This window comes from Chamaea fasciata, unplaced genomic scaffold (assembly GCF_029207755.1).
Source record: "Chamaea fasciata isolate MVZ Bird 193981 ecotype frontalis unplaced genomic scaffold, bChaFas1.0.hap1 SCAF_11, whole genome shotgun sequence".
In the NCBI taxonomy this organism is placed as follows: domain Eukaryota; kingdom Metazoa; phylum Chordata; class Aves; order Passeriformes; family Sylviidae; genus Chamaea; species Chamaea fasciata.
The window spans coordinates 9,642,505-9,664,824 of NW_027094096.1; the positions used below are offsets into that span (position 1 = coordinate 9,642,505).

At 43.9% G+C, this 22,320-nt stretch overlaps 1 protein-coding gene across 1 annotated transcript; it reads right to left on the minus strand.

The window, feature by feature from the left end:
• Positions 1-1,542: 1,542 nt before the first annotated feature.
• On the minus strand, positions 1,543-20,460 carry AP1S3 (adaptor related protein complex 1 subunit sigma 3). Its single transcript, XM_066193815.1, has 5 exons — positions 20,366-20,460; positions 6,635-6,813; positions 5,340-5,448; positions 4,252-4,389; positions 1,543-3,298 (listed from the first exon to the last, which is right to left on the minus strand). The coding sequence occupies exons 1-5, from the start codon at positions 20,366-20,368 to the stop codon at positions 3,263-3,265; spliced, it is 465 nt and encodes a 154-aa protein (XP_066049912.1). The 5' UTR covers positions 20,369-20,460; the 3' UTR covers positions 1,543-3,262.
• Between the last annotated feature and the right edge of the window lie 1,860 nt (positions 20,461-22,320).

Here is a 22,320-nt window from a genome sequence, read left to right on the forward strand (position 1 = left end):
GGAAGCAGCTCTGTCCCAACCACTGAGGAGCAAGATCACACTAAGAATCCTCCAGGTAGAGATGCTCACATGAAAATCAAGCAGCTTTCTTTGTTACATGCAGCTGGTAAGAGTAAGGAAGGGAATCTAGGCTAGGAACATGACCATGATTAATGGTTATTTTAGTAAATGCAATTTTGCAAACTAGGACATGCTGGAAGCCTGTCAGCAAGGTGAGAGTTTAGGTAACAGCAAAAGATGAGATGAGATGGGGAAAACTTAAAAGAGCCTGCTAATACTTTATTGGATAATAATTTCATTAAGTTTCTCAGAAAACTTTACATTGAGCATTGCCTAGGATAGTTAGGTAAGCTGGAAAGAGAAACATCAACAGGAAATACAAATGGCAATGCTTCAGAGATTAGTGAATAGGTACAAAAGATAATATGCACCTCCTGCTCCAAGAAAAATCAAGGAACTAAGACATGAAGAGACAGAGATCATCTGATGAGCTATGCGCTGCAGTGCACTAATCTATGTAGAGTTCCATTAGTGGCAATGAAATTCACAAAGATGGGAACACGTGCAGTTTGACAGGGTCCTAAAGGTGACCCAACGATAACTGGGTTTCATTTGGGCTTCTTCCCTTTGGAGAAAGACCTGAGTTGAACTGAATTCCATTACAGCATTACTTAGCTGAGTGATCCCTTTCTCACTGAAGGTTGTAAAAAGTTTAAATACAAGTTTTGTTTCAAACCCATCTGTTTTTAAGTATGCAGGCTGGCACTTGCAAAAGTCCCATCAACTAAGGCTCACCTACCTGCCTGCTTTGTGGAGCTCTCCTACACAAAAAAGCAGCAGGAGTCTGTAGATGTTTCTTAAAGCATCAACAAAATTCAGCAGTTCTTTTAGAGTACTTAACATGCTTTCTATTCATCTTTGTAGTGCAGAGGCAGGTGGCGCAACAGGCACACCACATTCCAACGAATTTTTGCACTAGGGTAAGGAAACCAGACTAACTCCTTCACACTTACCCGACTAATTCCTTCACACCTCTCAAGCTCACACTGGATACACCAGTTTGGCAACGCTATTTATTTCAGATCCCACAATGATATGGCTGGTGTAAGTACCTCTACTCAGTGCATTATTTTCTTCCATCAGGAATTCTCTGCAACTTGAAATGATGCAGAAAGAAACCTTCTAGCTCTTTTTAAAATGACTGAAAAGACAGGCTTATGATACACTTATTTGTACCAAGAAATCTTTTTGGTACTCCTATTTCAATCCAATTCAGAATTCAACCAACATGACAGTTTTAAGTGTCAGAGAATCACAGCATGGCTCCAAAAGAGAGCAAAATCAAACTACTGATGACTTCAGTTAGTAGAAGTCACTTACAAAGGCAAAGAGCAGAAGGAAGCCTCTTTGCACATTCTGAAGTGACTTCTTAATGACTACTTAATCAATTAACCACTTTAAAAAACTTAATTTCAAACCATGACAAAACAATATACAAATCATACAATTTCATTAATTTACTATTAAATTGGATGTCTTCAGAGCTATTAAAAAGGGCTTCAGCAATTTTCACTGTCTTTTCCAGGCGGAAAGTATGCCTTTGACATCAATACAGAGAAAACAGATGGATAAAGTAATTACAAAAAAGAGCAACATGATGCTATGAACCAGCTTGTCACAGTTTTACTAACAGACTGGAAAGCACAGGCAGAATAGTGGGCTGACAATCAGCAAACTTGTGTTGTGTTAAAGTGCCCCCACCCTCCAAACAACCCCCAGTGTCCCTCTGTAGGAAGCTACAAATTGACGAGGAAGGAAGGAGCAATGACAAAATCAGAGTAAGTATGTAGGACATTTAAAGATTAGAAAGACCTCTGAAAGAAAATATTGACTGTACATGCCAGAAATCAAGGGAAATATATATTGAAGGGAAATGAGACAATGCTTGGATCATTCTGGCATATTTGTCTGATAACTTCCCTAATGTTTGTATAGAATAATTTGACAGAATTTGACATAATCTGACAAAAACAAAACATCTAGCTGAGAGTTACAGGCTCAGATAAACGGAATTTCTCTGAGCTTTGGATTCTGTTAAAGGAGGACAATCTTTCTAAGGAAGCTAGCTCAATCCATTTACAGAGTCTAAAACTGCACTGAAAGGGGAGTTAACACACCTGATTCCACACACACTCCACTGCAATGGTTTGTAACACAGGAGGGCACACAGCCCAGCTGACTCATACTATTTTATCCTCTTCACAGCTGGCAAAGTTATAAAAAGCAGATTAAATTGCACAACCTTCACAAAACCAGGGCATCTTCAACTACTAAAAAGCTGATCATCCCAACAGGTGCTTGAATTTGAGACTGGAAAACTCTACTGAGAAATATGGGTTTGGGATACCAAAAGATATATGAGATTATCTTCCAAAGGCTGACTTTTTCTCTTCAGGTTTTCTCCTGCACTCATGCTGCACAATTCCAAAGTTTGGAGCCTTTGGAGAGGTCCAAGGGATCTAGGAAGGGGATAGGAAACTGAGGAGAAAGACAGAAACAGCCCATCTGCATGCAGCAGCAAAAAAAGGATTCATTAAACTTAGGAGAAGCATACCTCCAGTCTTCCAGATTAAATGGAGGCATGGAGTGCACTATAGGAGCAGTTGGAGCAGTCTTATTAGCAGACTAGAGCAGAAAAGAGAAGGAAGACAGTGAAAGAAAGGGGCTGCCCCAAAGAGATGTGTATTTCCTCATATACCTCAAGGGTTATTCTTGTCACAACAAGTTTGTGAAATCAGGGCCCACAACAATTTGGCTTTTAGAAAAAATTATTATTACAGCAGAATAACCATTACATTCAAAATAATGGACATTTGTACAAAAGTAGAGTCATACAGTCAGCAGTGAACGAAACTAGTAAAAATACCTCTTCAAACTATTGTCAGAGGAGCATTTTGTGATGACAAAATCCGTAGCTAAAAGACGGGGTGTAAAACAAGAGCTGAGTCCAGCAAAGAGAAGAGAAACTTCTCTAGATTGGGGTAGTAACAACTCTGAGAAACTCATATACAGAGTAATGCAAAGCACAGAATTGTTAAACCCTTTGCTACATTAGCTGACCTTCATCTTCACCATTATACAAACAAACCCCTTCAGTGTCTGGTTTTTGGTATTTCTCTGAGGATCTGGCACATTGGGAAGCAATTTCAGGAAGTGCACTTTACAGGTGCATACAGCAGTTTTCTCTCCAGGTAGTTTAACATTAAAATGCAGGCTTGTTCATGTATTCTTCCACTGTCTAGGAAACAAAACAAACAAACAAAAAGACCAACTGAGGCATTATGGAGTGGCACAGTAATACCCATAGAAACCCTCTTGTCCTCTTTGAGGACAGTTGTGGTTTTGCAGTAAATTAGATAAAATTGATTAAAATGCAGAAACAATTCTGCTTTAATAACATGTAACAGAGTGGTTTGAAATCTGACATTTAAATCATGCCATAGCACAGCTGTGGCTAAATTCATCACACCAGTGGTCATTGAACAGTGGCTGAGTTTCATCCACAGGGCAGAGCACTGTGGAAACGTGCCCGACTCCCACAGCACGTCCCAAGCCAGTTCTACCACTGTGCTGCTCCCTTCAGGATTGTGATGGATCCTTCACTACCGAGGAAAAAATGAATGAAACCCATCACATTCAACTGGTTTTGCCATTCCTGGATCAATGGTGCCTGTTACATTGCAAGTTACAAGAGAATTCCTGCAGCGTTCTGAATAAGGGTTACGTATCTGTGCCCTGCAGAAAATTTACACAGGTGCTTCTGAATAAAAGCAGAGTTTGCCAGCACATAATAATTCCAATTTTAAATGTTAATAGTAGGTCATGTTTCCAATGTATTAGTGAAATAGAAGAGATTTTCTGTATTTACATATACATACGCATACAAAAAAAAATAACCTTAGATTATGTTCTTATATTAAAGAGGTATCTTGGCTACATCTTGAACTTAAACATTTCTTAAAAAACTCTAGCAGTTAAGCTGCAAGAGAGTAACAGCTTATACAAAAGAGCCTCCAGATGATACCAAGAGGGTTGAATTAAAGCTTATATAACTGCACTGCTGTACCTGTTGAAACTGAATGTAAGACACACTTGAATAATTAAGTAGCAGAAGTGCTTAGCTGTGTTTTCATCTCCTGTCAAACAAACAAGGAAGATGACGTGTTTGCCTTTTGTCTTCCTCTGCCTTACCTCCTGTAACATGTCAGACTCTTCTATGGCTTTTACTGCAGTCTTCTTTGAAGTCTCTTGCACTTCTCCACCAATTATAAACTCATCAAGAATAAAATAAGCTTTTTCAAAATTAAAGATGATATCCAGCTCACACACCTGCCAGAACAAGAGGCCACAATCACACTTAAGTAACTTTTACAGTATTTTAAGCACTACCAGGCCAAAAGTTGTTGTGATGATCAAATATTCCCAGCATATGCACGCCTGTGGCAGGCAGCAGGGTGAAGAAACAAACTGCATGTTATGTCATATTGAAGCTTCTGTACATATTCTCTCCACATATACAGACTTACAGCAAAGATATTCCACTTAGTATTAAGTTCATGCTGGTTGTCAGAGATCAAAACTGACTTCCTGGCTCACTAACCTTATCACAGGTCCTGCACAGCCCTTGTAATATGGGTTACCTACCCATGGGTTCAGAATTTCACAGAGCAACACAACTCCCTGGCCAGCAACAGCCATCAACTGCTTTTTAGTTATGACGCAGTACAGACGTGAGTCATGGCACAGTGATTTAACTAAGATATGAATTAAGGCAGGCAGGATAATTCCAAAAATATTCATAGAAAGGATGGGTCTCTTGTAGCCTCTAAAGACTTACTGAAAGACTTACTTGGATCTTCTTTAAGTCTTTTCTTTAAAAACACACTGATCTTACTCTTGCCTCTATGTCATAAATTGTTACACAGTATTATGAGACAAACAAAACCAGCATATCTGAAGATGTCAGGAGAGAGAATTTAAGTACTTTAACCTACTTTGAGTTTTTTAATAATTGTTCCTGAAGCTTTCCCTTCAAATTCTATCCCAAGACAAACATATAAAGTGTCAAGATTAATTCTGGGTGAGTGGAAAAATGATGGAAAACCAATCTTATGATCATTTCAGCACTATTTCATAAAATACTTTAATCATTAATTGCATTCTGGATTGAGAGCACCTGCAGGGCAAGTGCAGCAGATGGAACACAAAGCAAATCAGCTGCACTTGATTTTGTTTATCAGACAGACGGGAATGAGTTCATGGGAGAAAGTGAAACCTACATTTCCAAAGTATCTGTCCAGGAGCTCCACATATCGATGAACGACCTCTAGTGTCAGGAGCTCATTATCCTGGTCTTCTATTGCACAGCAGAAATACAAACTGGCATACCTGGGGAAACATAGGCAAAAACATAGCAGTGAACAGCTGGGATCTCAGTGCTCTGCTCATCTCTTAGAGGTCATTCATATGACAGTTAATTCCTATCTAGTCTCAAAAATAAACATTTTCTTTCACTCTTATAGTGTCCCAGAGAACACTTTAGAAGATCAGATAATTTAAACAAGTTATTATTTTAGTTAGAAGAACCAACTCCACTCTTGGTAAAGTGGGACACCTGTAACACTGGACATAATAATAATACAATAAAATCAATCAGTAGTAAGTAGTTCTTTCAGGTCTCCTCCACCTGCTGCAATAGCACTACAGTAAATGGGTTAATTAAACTGTAGGACAAGCTACCCCTTCTAATTAAAAAACAAAAATAAGGCAAAGGTGAAAGGAGTTCCATCTCAGCAAGCCTGCTGGCTGTCAAATGGCAGTGTTTTACAGAGGGCCAAAATGCACGAAGCTGCTTAGACCAAATAGGCTTTGTATCTAACTTGCACCAAAAATTTATGTTTAAACCAACCCAACATCTATTCAGCTTGCTGATACTGTGGCTGGAGGCCAACTTGTCACAGCTTCTGGTCAGATGTTTATATCCCTCCCTTCACAGCATGGAACTCAGTTTTTGCTAAATGGGAGATGTTTAATTTACCCAGTGTACTACGCATTAAGGCTACACTCGTTTGCTACAACTTTAGAACAACAAACAGGCAGTTAGCATTAGGCATTGTGTAACTGGGAACCAGTGATTTCTTTGGAAAAGAAAATGGAATTAATACTTTCCAGAGCAACAAATATTTCAAAAACAAAATTTGACAAAATTATGGAAGTGCCTTGGAACAGCTCCTGCAATCTCCACAGCTGATAAAACCCAGCACACACATCTCAACCAGGTTACCCTAGGGAATTTGAAGGGGCGGTGAGGTCTAACGCCTTCTGAACACTAATACCTATTAGGCTACTCCTGTTTTTCTCATTTAACAGACTGTACAAGTATTTTGCACCCCACAATTACCCTGCTGCTTTGTCCAGGGACACTGCCTTGTTACAGCCAGATTGCCAATGGCAGGCTCCTAACTCAGCCCAGCACCACAAGTGTTGTTTCCTTAAGTGAGCCTTTACTTTTCCTTTTCTAGTACGTTTTATTCATACGAATAGCGATTATATGTTCTTACAAAATTACTCACACCTTTTGTAAACAAGCTTGAGGTCTTTCCAGTCAACAAAACTACTTGTTCTTTGATTGCGAGACAAAATAATCTGAACAATTTCTCGAATGATCTTTTTCTTCTCTTTATCAGGTAGTGTCGTGTACCATTTCTGAAGCCTTAACTTCCCCTGCCGACTGAAGAGCAGTATAAAGTGTATCTAGAGTAAACAAAGCAACATGGTTAACACCAGGGTCAGGGCCAGGGAAGAACATTCCTCTGCCTGGCACCAGAAATCCGAGTCCTGGCCACACACCTCCAACCCTGGCGGGACGGCTGGACATGGTGTCACTGAGGTCTGGGGGAGGCTCAGCGTGGGAAAGATCCCTCCTCTCTCCTGTTTCTTTCCCAGGCACCTCTCCCCTCCCTGTGGCACGTAAAGGTAAACTCTTAGCATCCTCTCCTACCCATCCTCCTTACCTTGTGCAAACAGCAGCTTTGCTTCCTTTTCTGCCCCTGCCCTGGGGAACAGAAGGAGCATCACCACTTTGCAGTGGTGAGAAGAGGGCATCACTCCCTCCTCCAGCAAAATCAGATACTTCAGTGAAGGGAATAAAGACTTATTCACAACAGGAATAGGGAATTAGGATCAATGTGGCAGAAGACTAGAAATATGAAGACTGAGATAGTAATCATAATCACTAACAACTCTGATACTGCACCACTTTAGATCACAAAACAGCAGGGTCCTAGAAGAGGCAATAAGGGGTAGAAGAAACCTACTTTGGAAAGGAAGCTTGACTGGTTTTACTGAAGAAATCAGGATATTACAAAACTCACGCAACTGTAATGACAAAGGAGTGAGTTTGTCACCTCAGTGAGTGATACTGTATTAAATAAAGGGCAGTATACTGTTCGAAAATTTCAACTTTAAAGCTAGCCATAACTTTACAGGGCTTGACCTATGATTTTTTCATGCTTAGCATAAGCAGTATTACTGAAATACACAAGAGCCAGCTTTCAAATGCCAGTGGGGCTTTGGGAGAAAAGTATCAATTCACATTTATATAAGTAGTACTATTAGCAGGTTAAAATAACTGACCATAGTGTGTATTAGCAGTATAGTAACCCATTCACCCAGAGCATGAATGTAGGACATCAATCTGAGGACAACATCCTTCTCCAACAAGACATCTTCTGCTAACTGGAAAAAAAAAAAGCCCTACAAACCCACCTGGGGGGGGGGTGGGGAGATATGTATTTTTTAATGGCTGAAGACATCTGAACTTCCGTGTTCTTGCCAGGCATCCTGGCTGCTGTTCTCACCAGTCCCAACATCAGGAGCCAGGGACCTGCAGGAAAGCTAACTGTAGCTATATCCATGTGTATGACAGGTACACTGCCAGCTGTCCATACAGTGAGTGGTGGCTTTCCCTGATCCTGGAGGGAACAGGGAGAAGCACAGGAGCCTCACTTTCCTCACTTGCTCCCAATCTTTGCAAGGCACTGATCCAGCAGGTCTCTTACCACACCCCTCACCATTAGCCTAACCTTACCCTTCCCTAGAGTTTTTCAATTTACACGCTAATCCTTGTTTCCTGTTCCAGTCTATGGCTGTACCTATACTTCATCACTACATTTCCAAGTGAGGACTACAAAGTTAATGTTCACTATCAAGTTTACAGTGCAGATTTCTGTGCAGATACTATCATTCCACACTGGTAAAGTCTGAGCAGAGAAGCCAGAGAAGTTTCTACATAAAAGAAATAAAAAAGGGGAAAGCTACTGGATTTTAAACAAAGCATTCATTCATAATTCAGAACCATTCTCTAGCTATTGAGTTGCACAGTTGTTGAGTAATCTGGAGAGAAGAGTTCTGACTATAGTGAGAAAACTTCAAATGTGGGATCATTTTAGGGAAAGGAGGAAGGTTTTAGTTGTGTGTGTCTGTGGCAGGATCTACTGCTGGAAATAAGGCTCTTGCCATCATTAGTCTAATGTGCTTGATAAAATTACAAGGATTTTGTAGCTGCCCTCTGTTGAGTCCTATAATACTCTCCAGACAAGCTTGCTAAATAAAAACAAGTATGCTGCTGGCAGGACACATGGCCTGATTACAGTGCAAAGCAAAGCACCATGGTTTTGCCTTTCTCTGTTCATGTTACCAGCTGGGTTTTGACATGGAATCTTCCAGCTGCCAGGGTCACCCCTTCCCAGGTGCTGCAGGGACAGCACTCACTGTCCACACACTTGCCCGCTGAGAGGAGCTCAGTGACTGAATGAAAGGCTGCTTTGCTCGCTGCACAGCACATTAATCCCAAAGCCCTTGTAAAGAGGAGGGTGTTTTGAAAAGCAGAGCCTTGGTTCCACAGATAAGGTCAGCAGGAGTCCATCTAAAAGCCATTGGGTACAGGTAGCAGCTATTTGATAAACAAATTTCTAAAAATACAGCGAATCATCAGATAGGAGAAGATGATCAGATTTGACTGAGAAGGCAGGGAATGAGTCAATGAATCCCTATCAAAAGCTGACAGCATGTTCAGCATAAGACTGTGAGTTTTGTGGCATCCTTTGCCTGCAGTGTTTCACTAGGAAAAGAAAATGAAAAGGTATTCTGGTTTAGGGTCAGCTGTTGGACCCAACAGACCTTAAACCTGTGTGTCTGCTTGTAATACACATATATCTGCAGAAGTGCAACCTTATGTCTCTAAAATGTTAAATACCAACAAACCAGGGAATCACTGTGAATATTATCACCACTTTCTGCTGATTAGTTACTTCAAGATGTTGTGCTTCACCCATAGAAAAGTGAGCTACTCTCCACTTAAAAAGTGCTTTGAGAACTCCACTATTTTTTGTACACATGCAGGTGACGTTGCACCACCACTTTTATGAGCTGAGCCAATGTTCTTTGCAATCAGAAAATATCCATTAATGCTCCTAAATGCATAAACATTCATTTACAGGCTCCAAAAATCTCATTGTTTGAGTCTCCTGTCCCACACTGTTTCATATGCAGACCATAACTGCATATATCACATGGCAATTTTATTATTACAGTAATATATACAGCTAGAAAACAGAGCCTTTACTGTAGCACAATTCTAAATTTTATAGCCTGCAGCAAAACAGTGCACCCTCAAGCCTAGGTACATATCACTGGCCAGCCAAGAACTCTCATTACAAAACACCGTATTAGAAAGCTGCAGGGACTTAGAAGCAAAAATATTGTGTGCGGGGTTTCTCCTCTTTTGGTTCTTCCTCCTTTTTCTAATTTCTGAAGCCTCTTCAATCTGGGGAACACTGTAGGAGGTAAATAATACATTCTTAAAAGGTTAAATGGCTTTCAGCATTTTCAATTTCAACATTCAGTGCTGTTCCATTCAGTTCAGCTTTGCTCTGCCCAGCCCCACTGTCACGACACAACACATTCCTCGCTCTCATGCCTCCACTCATTACATCCCACTGGAAAGACTCTGATGCATCAATAAGCCTGGTAATGTTGAAGTACTGCACAAACACAAATCTAACAGCTCATCTGTTCCTTGCTCCTTGACTCTGAAAACATTTGCTTTCCTATAGTGCTGATGACAAGACAGATGTTGATTAAGAAATTTTTGGTTGGCTTTCAGCAGCCAAGATGCAAACAGAGGTAGATTATCCTGCAATGCTTTACTCATCTTTAAAAAAAGTTCTAACTTCAGAGGAAAACAAAGGCAAACTACTTGCTACAAGCAGAATACCTTAGAAAGCAGGGTGCTTGGTTCCCTTTCGTACCATCCCAGGGTATGCTGGCTGTGACTAACATTCACCAGACGCAGGGCTGATGCCAGAGGGAATTTTTAGGTTCGAGACTGAGTGGGCTGGGATGAAGAGTACAGTTCCTAAGGGAGCACTGGCATCCTTCACATGTGGAGTCTGTGGAGACTAGCTTTGGTCTGGGAGCTGAGAGTAATTTTATTAACTTGTTTGACTGAATCAGACCCAACCACCCACAGCACTATGCAAAATCACCTCCATAAACATCAGTAAGTAATCCAAATGACTGCATTTTCTATTTGTAGTTTATTGGAAAAATACTTGGTTGGGGTATTTTTTAGATCAAAAATTTAAACCAGAATTCTAAACTGGAACTCTATCCCCTTCTCATGCACCGATGAATCAACTGCAGCAGTTAAGTTACTTAACAACTGGAAAGTTATGGGGCCTTCTGTTCTATCAAGATCTACAAAACTGTGTCAGGATAAAAACCAACACCTTTAGTTTCAGGGACAGGAAAAAAAAAAACCAACCAAAAAAAAAAACAAACAAAAAAAAAAAAAAAAAAAAAAAAAAAAAAAACAAAAAAAAAAAAAAAAAAACACCCCACAAAAAACCCAAAAACCCAAAAACCAAATGCTAGACTTTGATATGAAATAATTTACCAAGAAACAGAATAGACATGAAAAATGCAAACTACAGAAGGTTTGCATATTTGTGAACAGCAAATACGAGCGAGAGAGATGAAACTAACACACACTGATTTCCTTCCACCTTCCTTGGAAGACCTTTCCCTCCTTTAACTAATGGCCTGTAATAATCTGATAAACAGCTCACCCAAGCTTGTCTTCTGGACTATTCCCTGCCAGGACTGCAGTCCTCTTTGGTGCAGCCTTCCCCACTATTTGGCCATTATACACTTGAGACTGATCAAACACATTATGACTGGCTCAGTAGTTTCAAACTTGGATCATTTTTGCCTTTACAGAGGGTTTAAAATTTAACCTAATCGGCAACAATTAGTTCAACTGTCTAAAGGGCTGTGCTCCATTACATACACAACAAACCACCTGCAGAGGGAGCAGATAAAAGTGAATACACAGGAAAGGGGTTTTCCTGGCTTTCCTTTTCTAGAGTAATTTCTCCAATTTACTGTTTAATAACACCAACATGTAAAAGATGCCCCATTTCTTCCTGCAAGGTGATCTCCAGGGGTGTGCAAGAGTCAATAATTCACCCCACTGTGAGAAAGAAGAACATGCACTAGAACTGCTTCTCCTCCTCCTGTAATTTAACCTGCGTAACATTTGGTGACTTGTTCCAAACCTGTTCTGTGGCATCTGGCTTCTCCATGTCCCTGGGGGAGGAGAGGAGGATGGAGATGGGAACTTATCAAGGAGCCTCAGGAGAGGGGAGGCAGAAGAGGAGGACTGCAGAAAAAAGAGTCAAGAATCCTCTTTCCTGTCTGGGTGTGTGGTTGGGCAAGAATTTGCTTGGTGAGGCAGCTCTGTCACTCCATCAGCTCTGGGCTTACACTCTGTTTCAGCTGTAACCTCTCCAAATTCAGTGAAGAGCCCTCCAAAATCAAAGCCACCTTTATAAAACAGACACCTGAAATTCACATGTAAGTAAAATTTGCAAATTAGGAATTGCTCTCCTCAAACAGACATCTTGGTAGAGTGATGAAACTTTCAGCTTTCCTTAAAAACGTTCTGTAGGGCAACAGACAATACAGGACACGCTAATCAGTGAAAATTCCCAGACCACATAAAATGGGAAGTGGGATGAAAATCCAGACCTTCAGCTGCCAATAGAAGCCTGGGGAAAACCAGACTGACTGGCTGTACCTGGTGGAGAGGAAGCGACTTGCTATGACAAAGCTCTTTTTTAACTTATTGTGATCCCCCTGATGTCTGCTCGATCTGCTGCCACTGTTTTAGTCTAATAGAGTTCATATTCTGCTTATCTTTTACTATTTTTTATTCTTTCCTCTGATTTGAAAGACTATTTCCCAGCATAGACAGCTGTCCAGATGGTTTTATCAGTACTTATTTTTACACCACAACTCAAAATGAACAAAACCTACTTTCATTAAATTCTTTTAAAAAATATGATCATTCACATTATTCCAGCCATTAGCTTTTTTTTTCTTTATATCTCCAAAACACTTAAAGAATAAAAAATTCCTTTTAGTTTTTGCTTTGTTTAGTAAGGTTTTTTCTGTTTTGTTTTGGAGGCAGGGAGGAAAGTAAATACTGAAATTTAAAAAAAGAAAGTGAACACACAGTTGGTTTGGAATGTCAGGTGTTTAGGGTGAAAAGAGAAAGATGTACTGAACAGACCTATTGAGCTATTAATACTCTACCCACATCAGGACAAGACAGAATACTAACACACTCAAGTACAGGTATTTTGGTATTCTGCTGTTACACAAAATCCCATCTGGCTACTGACCTTTAATACACACTCTAGAGTTTCAGATGCTTCTAAAGCAAATATGTAAAATTCAAAACAGACTACTTTATTAAAAATATTAATTTCCATACTTGTTTACTCTGTCACTAAAACATTCACAGCAACACAGGAGCTGACAGATGTTTGTTAAATACTGTAGGCTCCCAGCTTTAAAATTTCAAACATGTACTTAGTCTGCATGATGTAAGCAAATTAAAAAAAAAAATGCTCAAACCCAGCAACACAGAAATCCTGAAGCAATGTATTGCTGCCTACCTGGCACAGGATTCTTCCTCACTTAATCTCCATTAGGAATATTTCTGAGCAATTTCCCCTAAACAATACATCCAAAGTCCACACAATAAAAGCTGTGCCAGATCATTACAGGCACACGTGACCATAGTTACACATTGATTTTATGCTTTTCATGATGCAGAAGTCACCCTTATCCTATTACCAAAGATTTTAAATGGACCAGCACACCAGCATTTTAAGGATATTTATAACATATGGTATCGATCCAGACAGCAACAACCTTCTTGATAGCCTCACTTGAGTTAAATAAAAGTATAATCAAAACAGTATAGCTGAGCTCACGCTGCTCCCTCCTGATCCCTAAGAAACAAGCAGAAAACAAAGCTCAAGGAGCTTTCTACATGCCCTATAAGTGCCCAGGCTCCCTCTAGCTCTGCTCTCGCTTATCTCTACATCCAGCACATCGAGTCCTCCCTACCTTGGCTCATTCCTTATAAACTGGTGGCATTCCTTCCAGTGCCCTCCCTAGAGCACAGGCATGACCTGGTGACATTCCTGCCCGTGTCCCCCCTACAGGACAGGCATGACCTGATGGCATTCCTGCCCGTGTCCCCCCTACAGCACAGGCATGACCTGGTGACATTCCTGCCCGTGTCCCCCCTACAGCACAGGCATGACCTGGTGACATTCCTGCCCGTGTCCCCCCTACAGCACAGGCATGACCTGGTGACATTCCTGCCCGTGTCCCCCCTACAGCACAGGCATGACCTGGTGACATTCCTGCCCGTGTCCCCCCTACAGCACAGGCATGACCTGGTGACATTCCTGCCCGTGTCCTCCCCACAGCACAGGAGGCCTGTGTCTCCTCCTCACAGCCTGGGCTGTCCCACCAACGACCCGGATTTCCTGCACTGCTCTGGGGAGCAGAGGCAGCACAGCTTTCCAAAACAGCAGCTAAGGGGCAGATGCAGGCAATGGCATCCAGTTGTTACAGAGGATCATTACTCTTAATTTTCTTAAATTTCACTGCAGGTGGAATTACTGCAGTTTTCAGGCAATTAGCAAGCACAGACCCAGGCTGGAGGGTGCATGAAGCTGCCTCAGGTTCTGCCATAGGAGGGAGAGCAGGCCAGGGGAGCAGCCACAGCACTGTCCCTCCAGTGCCACCACCAGACACACACAGCACGGATGGGAGCTGGCTGAGCTCACAGAAAGCAGCAGCTTGAAGAGATTTGAAACAATTATTAACTAGGTAATCATATCCCTTCTGCCTCCTAGGCTGGGCTCTTAGAGGTGTTTTTATTTGCTTACATGTTTTTGGGAGGCAGAGGACACCTTCATTAGGTTACTACAAGGAGGAAGAGACATGGGGAGAGCTGAACAAGGTTCCGAGAGCTACTCCTAATTCACTACAACCGCAGCGCACTTTACAGGCACAAGAAGCTATTTTTCCAGCCTGTTCCTTGAACTACAAGTGAAGAAACAGAACTAAAACCTCACCCAGTAGATTCCAGCAAAAGGTGCAGCTCTTTTAGTTTCATTTCCACTTTGCCTTATCAGTTATTTGCAAAGCCCTACTACATGCAGTGCCCTTCCCTTGCCTCTGACCTCGCTAGGAGCAAAGTTAAAAACCTTTGCTCTGGAACAGGGCAGGCACACCCAGATGGTGACAAGCTAACCTGGCTCCTCAGGCAGCTCACAGACACTGTTTCAGCCTGGGGATTCCCATGTCTGGAGGAGCAGGAAGAGTGCATATTGACAGCAGCCGCACACCCGTTCCTCCAGCTCCCAACAAAGATGCTCACAGAAAACCTGAGCTCCAAAAGGACCAAAAGCACATGTGACTTCAGATCATGGTTATAACTCTGAAAAAGCACAGAATAATCTTTTGGAAACACTGAAGCATTTAATTTAGGCATTTTCAATTGAGAAATTCTCAATTTTTCCCTTTAAAATGGCATTTTTCATTAAGGTAAAAAACCAACATGGATTTAACCTAAGCGCAAACATAAAAGAAGCAACCACTGTCTACAGAAGAAAGGGCCAGAGCAGAGAATCTTCCAAGATGCTTTATATGTTGGCCCAATATTCAGCCTCCAGAATGAGAAAGGACTGTGAATTCATTCTGCTATTTATCCAAGTCCTTTCAGGAGACTTGAAAGAAAGGGAATGCCTGAGGTCCTGCCTCTTTCCCATCCCATCTCCGGAGCCCAGAGGCTGTTGAGAGTTTCATGCAGCAGTTCCCACAGCTTCCCTAGAGCTCACAGCACACAGGCACTCACCCAATACTTCACCTGCTCTCCTTCCAGCACACAGCCCTGCACGACAAAGGCACAACATGGTACATTTCTGCATTTTACTCAAACAACAGTGAGTCCGTTTCTCATTCCCTTGCAGTTTGTGCCCATCACTTACCCCAGGGGACTCAGCAGAGGATGATAACCACAGAACTCCTGCGCTGCTTAACAAGACACTGAGAACTGCAAATGTCTGAGCAAAACCATCCTCAAGCTCCAAAGGCAAGGTAACAACAGGCATTTACTGGTTAGTGAAGAGGGATTTTAATGCCCTCCCTAACAGAGGAGAGCAGATGGACATCCTACATAACCTCAGCAAACTGGAGAAGAAAAAAACACTGGTGCACAGAACACCTGGGGTTATGTCTGTTAATACTGAGAAACACACACCAGACATTCCAGGCCAGACAGGCATGTCTGGCCAGAAAGGGATGCCAAGCTTGCCTTTAAACACACAAATGTAAATTGTACCTTCCCATCCTACCCCAATGCCTCTGCACACTGTATTCCTACTCCCAAATGAAGTGCCATGCTTGCAGGACCAGATCTTGCAACTCCCTCTCCACATTGCAACATCTGCAGAAATGCCAAGGCCCAGGGGTGGCTACTCAAGAAAGCACAGAGCAAATGCAGACAGGAAAATGCAGATGACAGCCTGCAGGAATAGGACAGTAGGGAAATGAATGGGCAGGGATGGAAATTAGTAACTGGGAACACGTGCTACAGACGGAACTCTTTTCACACAAGCAGTATTGTTTTAATTTAGGCATCACTAGCAAGATCATGACTGGCTCACAGAAATGCCTGATGCGGATGCCAAAGCATAAATCTTGCAAGTACTTGAGTGAGGGGCACCTCTATCTCCCCTCCCTGACTCACCAGTGTCCTCAGTACTTTCATCAAGTTGTCCTTTTGTGCCTCTTGCAGGTAACTGATGGCTTCAGAAGGTCCATGGGATTGTTTATAAAACATGGGACTTTGAAGAAACTAGACACGGACAAGCAGCCAAATCTGTCATTTTCTTGCCTCATGACAGACCCAGCTGCCCATTATCCCTCCAGCCTTCTTTCTGCATTTGTCCACCCTAAAAGCATCTCTAAAGCCCTCTAGGCATTCCACATCCTAGTAACTCCTGGCTCTGACATGCCTGCAGTTTCATTTGTCAGTGAAAATATATGTATATTTTAAAAAGCAAGTATTATTACATTGCTGATTATTAAGCAAATAATCAGCAGATGATCTACCATAACATTTGCTTTCCAGGAAGGAGCTTGTTATTCAGGGACAGTAAAGTGTGAATGGCAATTCCTGCATGGCCTGAGCGGGCTCCAGTATTAAACAGTGACTATCAATAATGGTCATGAGCACTGGGAGAAGAACATCCAAAATTGGCAAGTCAGAGATCACACACTTCCAAAGAACCGTAAAAACATTCTTCCTCACAAATCCCACAAAATGCTGGAGTCCAGCTGAATGACAGGGAGTAACGGAATGCCAGGTTATGGATCAGCCCCTGAGCTGTACTCTGATCTAAGCAGCTTCCAGAAGGGCACAAGCATAAGGAACAGGGCATGTGTAAAATCACTCTGGTAGTCCTATCTCCAAGAGTCACAGGTTTAAAAACTACAGGACAGAAACTGCATCCAGACAACCCACCTGTGGCCTCACCTTCTATGAACTGCCTACCCACAGCATGCTCAGCAGTGGACTGAAAACAGTCATCTACACTGTGTGAAAAAGTATTCCCATTTATTTTTTATACATTTAAATTTCACAGGATGTACCCTGACTCTTTGTGTAGCAACCAATCTTTATAGTGTTCATGATTTCACGTGTTTCTATCACTCCCCCTGCAGTCACCTCTTTGCAAGCAGAAAGTCTATCAGCTCAGGATCTTCTAAACAGGAGGCCATTCCATTGCCGTTATGTACTACTACAGTAAAAGTTCACTACAAGACAAGGAAAATTAAATTAACAAGGAAATACCACATCAACTTTTTTTTTTTTGTCATGTAGCATAAGAACTGCTGTCTTGAACAACAGACTAATTTATTTGTCATTTTCTCTCTTCTCATCTGATCTAACCTACTGCCCTTCTTGTCTTTCAGAGGTAAATGCCTAGAGGCAAAATTCATTGTCTTTGTGAGGCCAATACACAGCTGCATCACAGGTGGAAAATAAGCAGTCATTCTTAGAACTGTAAATTCTGTGCAGCACTGAGAACGTCTTTTGCAGATCTATGTTCATTTTCACAATTAAGAGCATTGAGAGTGTTGATGAGATCAATATTCAGAAGAGCTGAGAGTTCATTTCCAAACACTAGGCAGGTGCCAGCAGAAGCAGTCACAGCAATTAATATTTCCACCCCAGCTTCTAGATCAGTGACTGGTTATCAAATGTCTTGCTAAGTGGAAACAGTGCTTGCCAACTCCTTTGCTATTCAGGCCAAGTACAATTTCAGAGCCGCTGTGCTCAATGGGATTATTTTGATCTTTCTCCAGGGTTTCAGATCATGCCCACAAGTACTAATTTGTCCCCCTGTAGTGATGTAGCACAGGTAGGAGAGAACCAGACCCTTTACTATTCAGGCACCAATCCTGCATGCAGAGCTACGCAAGCAGAGCCCTGTATTTATTCACAAAAGTAATACTGATAACACCGAGGCAGCAGTAGGATCGAGGTGTTGCAACATTTACAGGCACAAGAGACTACAGCAACACATGTCCTTGGGGAGACTTATCTTTTACTCCTCTGTGCTCTCTCCCCACTCTTTGACTTTGTTGAGACAGCAATCCTCCATGACATGTACCTCTGCTGCACCCACACATGTCAGGAAGCAGAATTTAGTCTTTCTAAAAAGTAATCTTTTAAAAAACATGTCACAAAGCACAACCTGGGCATAAAAGCTGTGTTTCTCACCAGGATATGAAATCAGCTTTGCTAATCAGACTCTTCCGTGAAACTTGCCTGGAAATCTACAAGAGAGCAAACAATTGGAACAACCCTCTTGCTGAGACAGGGTACCATTTGCACAAGCACCTTTAATTCCATCTCAAAACACAGAAAAAGGTGGCAAGCACAACTCTGTCATTCCAAAACAGAGGAACCAGTTTATGGAAAGTTTAAATGACCTGTTGAAAGTTCATCACCCATAAGGCTTATTCTTGGTTTGTAACCCGGCAAACCCTTTTTTCTTGACTCACAACCAACTGTTAACAACCGCTCTCCTGAGACTGGATGACAGAGGAATTTAAAGCTAGAGCTTCCTGACAAAAGCACTGTTTCATCAGCACCAGATCCTCAAGAGAACACGGTAAGGCTGACAGCACTAATATAATGCAGTAACACAAACAACTGTTTGTACTGTGGTCTCAAAAAAAAGGAAAACTACAATTCTTACTTGTAAGAATGCACACTCACCTTGTAAAATTCTAACCATCAATACAGCAGCCAGACTCCAAACCGTCAATAAGCAGCACTATTGTCAGCAGTGCTCCCCTGGGACTGTCGTGAGTGCTTTGAAAACTGGCATTTGTGAAGTACATGCATCAAGGAGAGTTCTGAGATCAGATTCCCTGAAATCAGCTCCCATATTTACTGACCTTCAAGGGCAAAATAGGAACTCCAGTTGTTTACATAAGCTTTACCAGAGGGATGTGGGTATGTAGGGCTGTCTCGGGGTGTAACCAGAAAAGCTACATCTCTACAGGGACTTAAGGCGTGGAGACTGTGTTGCCATCTGTAAACTCATTACTGTGCATATTCTATTTGCAAATATAATGACAGGTACACCTTTCTAAATACAGGAGACTAACACATATTTAGCATTCTGGCTAAACCACTGAAGAGAAACAACACAGCTCTGCCTTTGAGGATAGAGACAAACAACAGCATTTGGCCTCCACTGAAGGAGTTGAGAGGCTTCTGTTCAGCTGCACTGCCAGTAACTGGTATTACAGGTGCACACAATGGGCAAATTGTGCAAGACAGCAGCTCGGGGGATGCCCGTAGAACCTGCCTCAAGCCTGAATTAGCAAGCAGTGAGATGGTTTCTCTATCAAGAGGCATCATTGACCATCTCACTACCTGGAAGCCTGCAGTCCCCCCTGAGGAAGATCGAGGCATTGTTCTCAGGACGTTGACCATCATTCACAACAGAAGAGAGCATCCACAGCAACCCTGTCTGATCTCAGCAAACCAACACCAAGCGCAGCACTGGGGAGGCAAAGGCTTCTGGATCCTGCCCGTCAGCCCTCTAACCTGAGGGGCTGCTGCCCCTTCCAAGCCCGAAGAGGCCACCGCCAGCCCTGGAGCCGGGTGGCACAGCGAGACTGGTGAGCGACAGACAAGAGCAGAACCAGACCCATACGCTCTCTCGCTGGTGCATTATCTGATGGAAAGGTGCAGCCAAAACCCAACAGACCCGGCAGTGGTGCAGAAGCACCCGGGCTGCAGGGAATGCTGCAGTCCACTTACCTGACAACAGGGAATACACCTGGGGAAAAGCTGTTCCCAATGATCTCGACACAAGAAAACCCACTGCCCAACAGTGACCCGCTTTGCCACCGGTCAGCCTAAAGAGAGACAGACCCATGCGAAACCTCACTCGATCCTTCTCCAGGTATTGGAGCCGACTTGCACCTCAGCTCCTCGAGTTACAGGAAGACTTTATAAAACCTCTCTGTAACATGCCTTGTTTTCCTGGCTGTCTGCGAAAGGCTCTCGGCGTGACCCGAGCTCATCCCGAGGCTCGGAAAACAAACCGGAAAAGAACAAAACTTTCATTTCCCCCAAACAGGTGCAAACCTTGTTGGAACCCGCCTGGGAACGGCTTTCAGCGTCCCGGCGCAGCCGGTGCCGAGGGGCAGCCCCGCTCCGCCCGGCCTGGCTCCGCGCCCTCCTGACAACGCGCCCGTCGAGGGGCTCGGCGGCTCCGGCGGGGCCCGGGCGCTGCTCCCGCCCGGCCGGCCCCGCTCCGCTCCGCTCCGCTCGGCCCCGCTCACTCACCATGGTGCGGCGGCTGGCTGGGAGCCGGCCCAGCCCGGCCCGGCCGCCTCCGTCCCGCCCGCCCCGCTCAGGTGAGGCCGGGCCGCATCGCGCCTTCCCACAATGCCCCGAAAGGGAACTCCCGGCGCCTCCTGCCGCCGCCCCGGGAGCGCCGCGGGGCACGGGCCGGGCTCCGCGGGCCGGGCTCCACCGCCGGGCACGGGCACGGCTCCAGAGACCGACACCCCCGAGGGGCTGACAGGCCGGGCGTGCCGAGCCCCCGCCCGCACGGCGTGACCCACCTGCTGCCCTGTACGTGCGTGAACCGCTCAAAGGTTCTCCCCTCGGCATTCCCGACAGTAATAAAACCCAGTTCACGTCATCCGCTGGCTCGAGCTACTCCCCTGCCAAGCATTCATGCCCTAAAGACACGGGTAGATCTACAGACATGATTGCTCTGCTGCCCATCTCCATCAAAATGGAACTCTGATAGTTTAAATACCTTCAATGGCTGGGCTCTGCTCACAGGTGCTTTGTGATGCAGCTGGATGAGAGGGCAAGACATCAGCAAATCCCTGTAACCTGTGGCAGGATTTGCTGATAAGCAGCTGGTGCCAAAAGAATGTGAAACATCCACAGACTCAGCATTTGAATCAAAAGATCTAAATCCAGGCCTAAGGCTTCTCGGACTAGTAAGGAGGAGTCTGATCCAGATGCAAACTACCACAGGAGCCTAAGGTGAGAAGACTCAGCATGCTTAAGTCCCGTGTCTGCAGTTGAAAGAAGAAACATCTCCCAGAGTACAGCATGCATCAGTCCAGGATATGGATCCCAACTGCTCAGGCAGAGAAGAGCTGTGCCCTGCTCCTGGGTGGAGTGGTGCATGTCAGCCATCAGTGAGAAAGGGAAAGAAATCCAAAGGGGCTTGGGGACGTCAGGGATCGCTGTGGTGTCGACAACCCCTCTGCAGCCTCTAGCTTCAGAGAAGAGAGAGATCCCTGGCCAAAAAAAATTGTGCATGTAGAGCTGAGAGGACAGCTGGGTTGAAATCTGCTCCCAGTTGGAAATGCAAATTTGCAAGAGCAGAGTGCAGATGCAGGTGTGTGCTCCTTACGTTCATATGCTCATTCAACAGCATGGAGGTCATTTCCACATTCCCTTAACTGTGCATGACCCTACTCCCCTCAGCCCTCCCTAAGTTTTGGTTTGGCCTGTACAGACACACTGTTCCCTGCAGACCTTCACCGCAGCTTGCTCAGTTCTGGTTTCTGCCCCAGCAGCACATGGCAGGCTGTGCTGTGATGCTGCTGGCTGCACGGTGCTCTGCTTTCACTCCTGGAATGCACCACACACAAACTACAAGGCCCAGCTGCCCTAGAGATCTCAGTGATGCCTCATCTGCTCACTTGGTCCTGGCCTCTGCCCTTCCCGAGTACCCATCCTGGGCCCATAAAGCAGCACTGTCTGCAGAGGGCAGGAACACTTCACCCTAGGTGCTGTGGGGTGCAGCACACACTGTGCTGTGCTCCCAGACAGCACTGGCCCCTTACTGGGGCCATCTTGCCTTCAGTGAGCCCGCCAAATACATACTTGGTACAATCAGAATCTGTCAAAGCAGACCAAAACCTTTTACCAGATTCTCTGAATGACCCACATAAAGTGCCACAGTACCCACAGTGCCTCTCTCAGGAGGTGAACATCATCCTTCCCCACAACCATGTCCATACCCCTGTCCCTTGCACCCCCAGCTCTGCATGCTGTGGCCTGTGCAGAACAACAGAGGGCTGACTCTGCACTTAGACCCCAAACGCTCCTTGGTGAACGGGGAGTGTTCACAGATAGCACTGCAGCTCTGGGAAACCCAGGTCTCAGAGAACTCTCAGAACTGGACTTGTCCAGCACACAAGAATGTGGACACCACAGTGCAGCTGTGCTACAGATGTGAGGCGTCAATACTTTCAACTCCAAAAGGAACT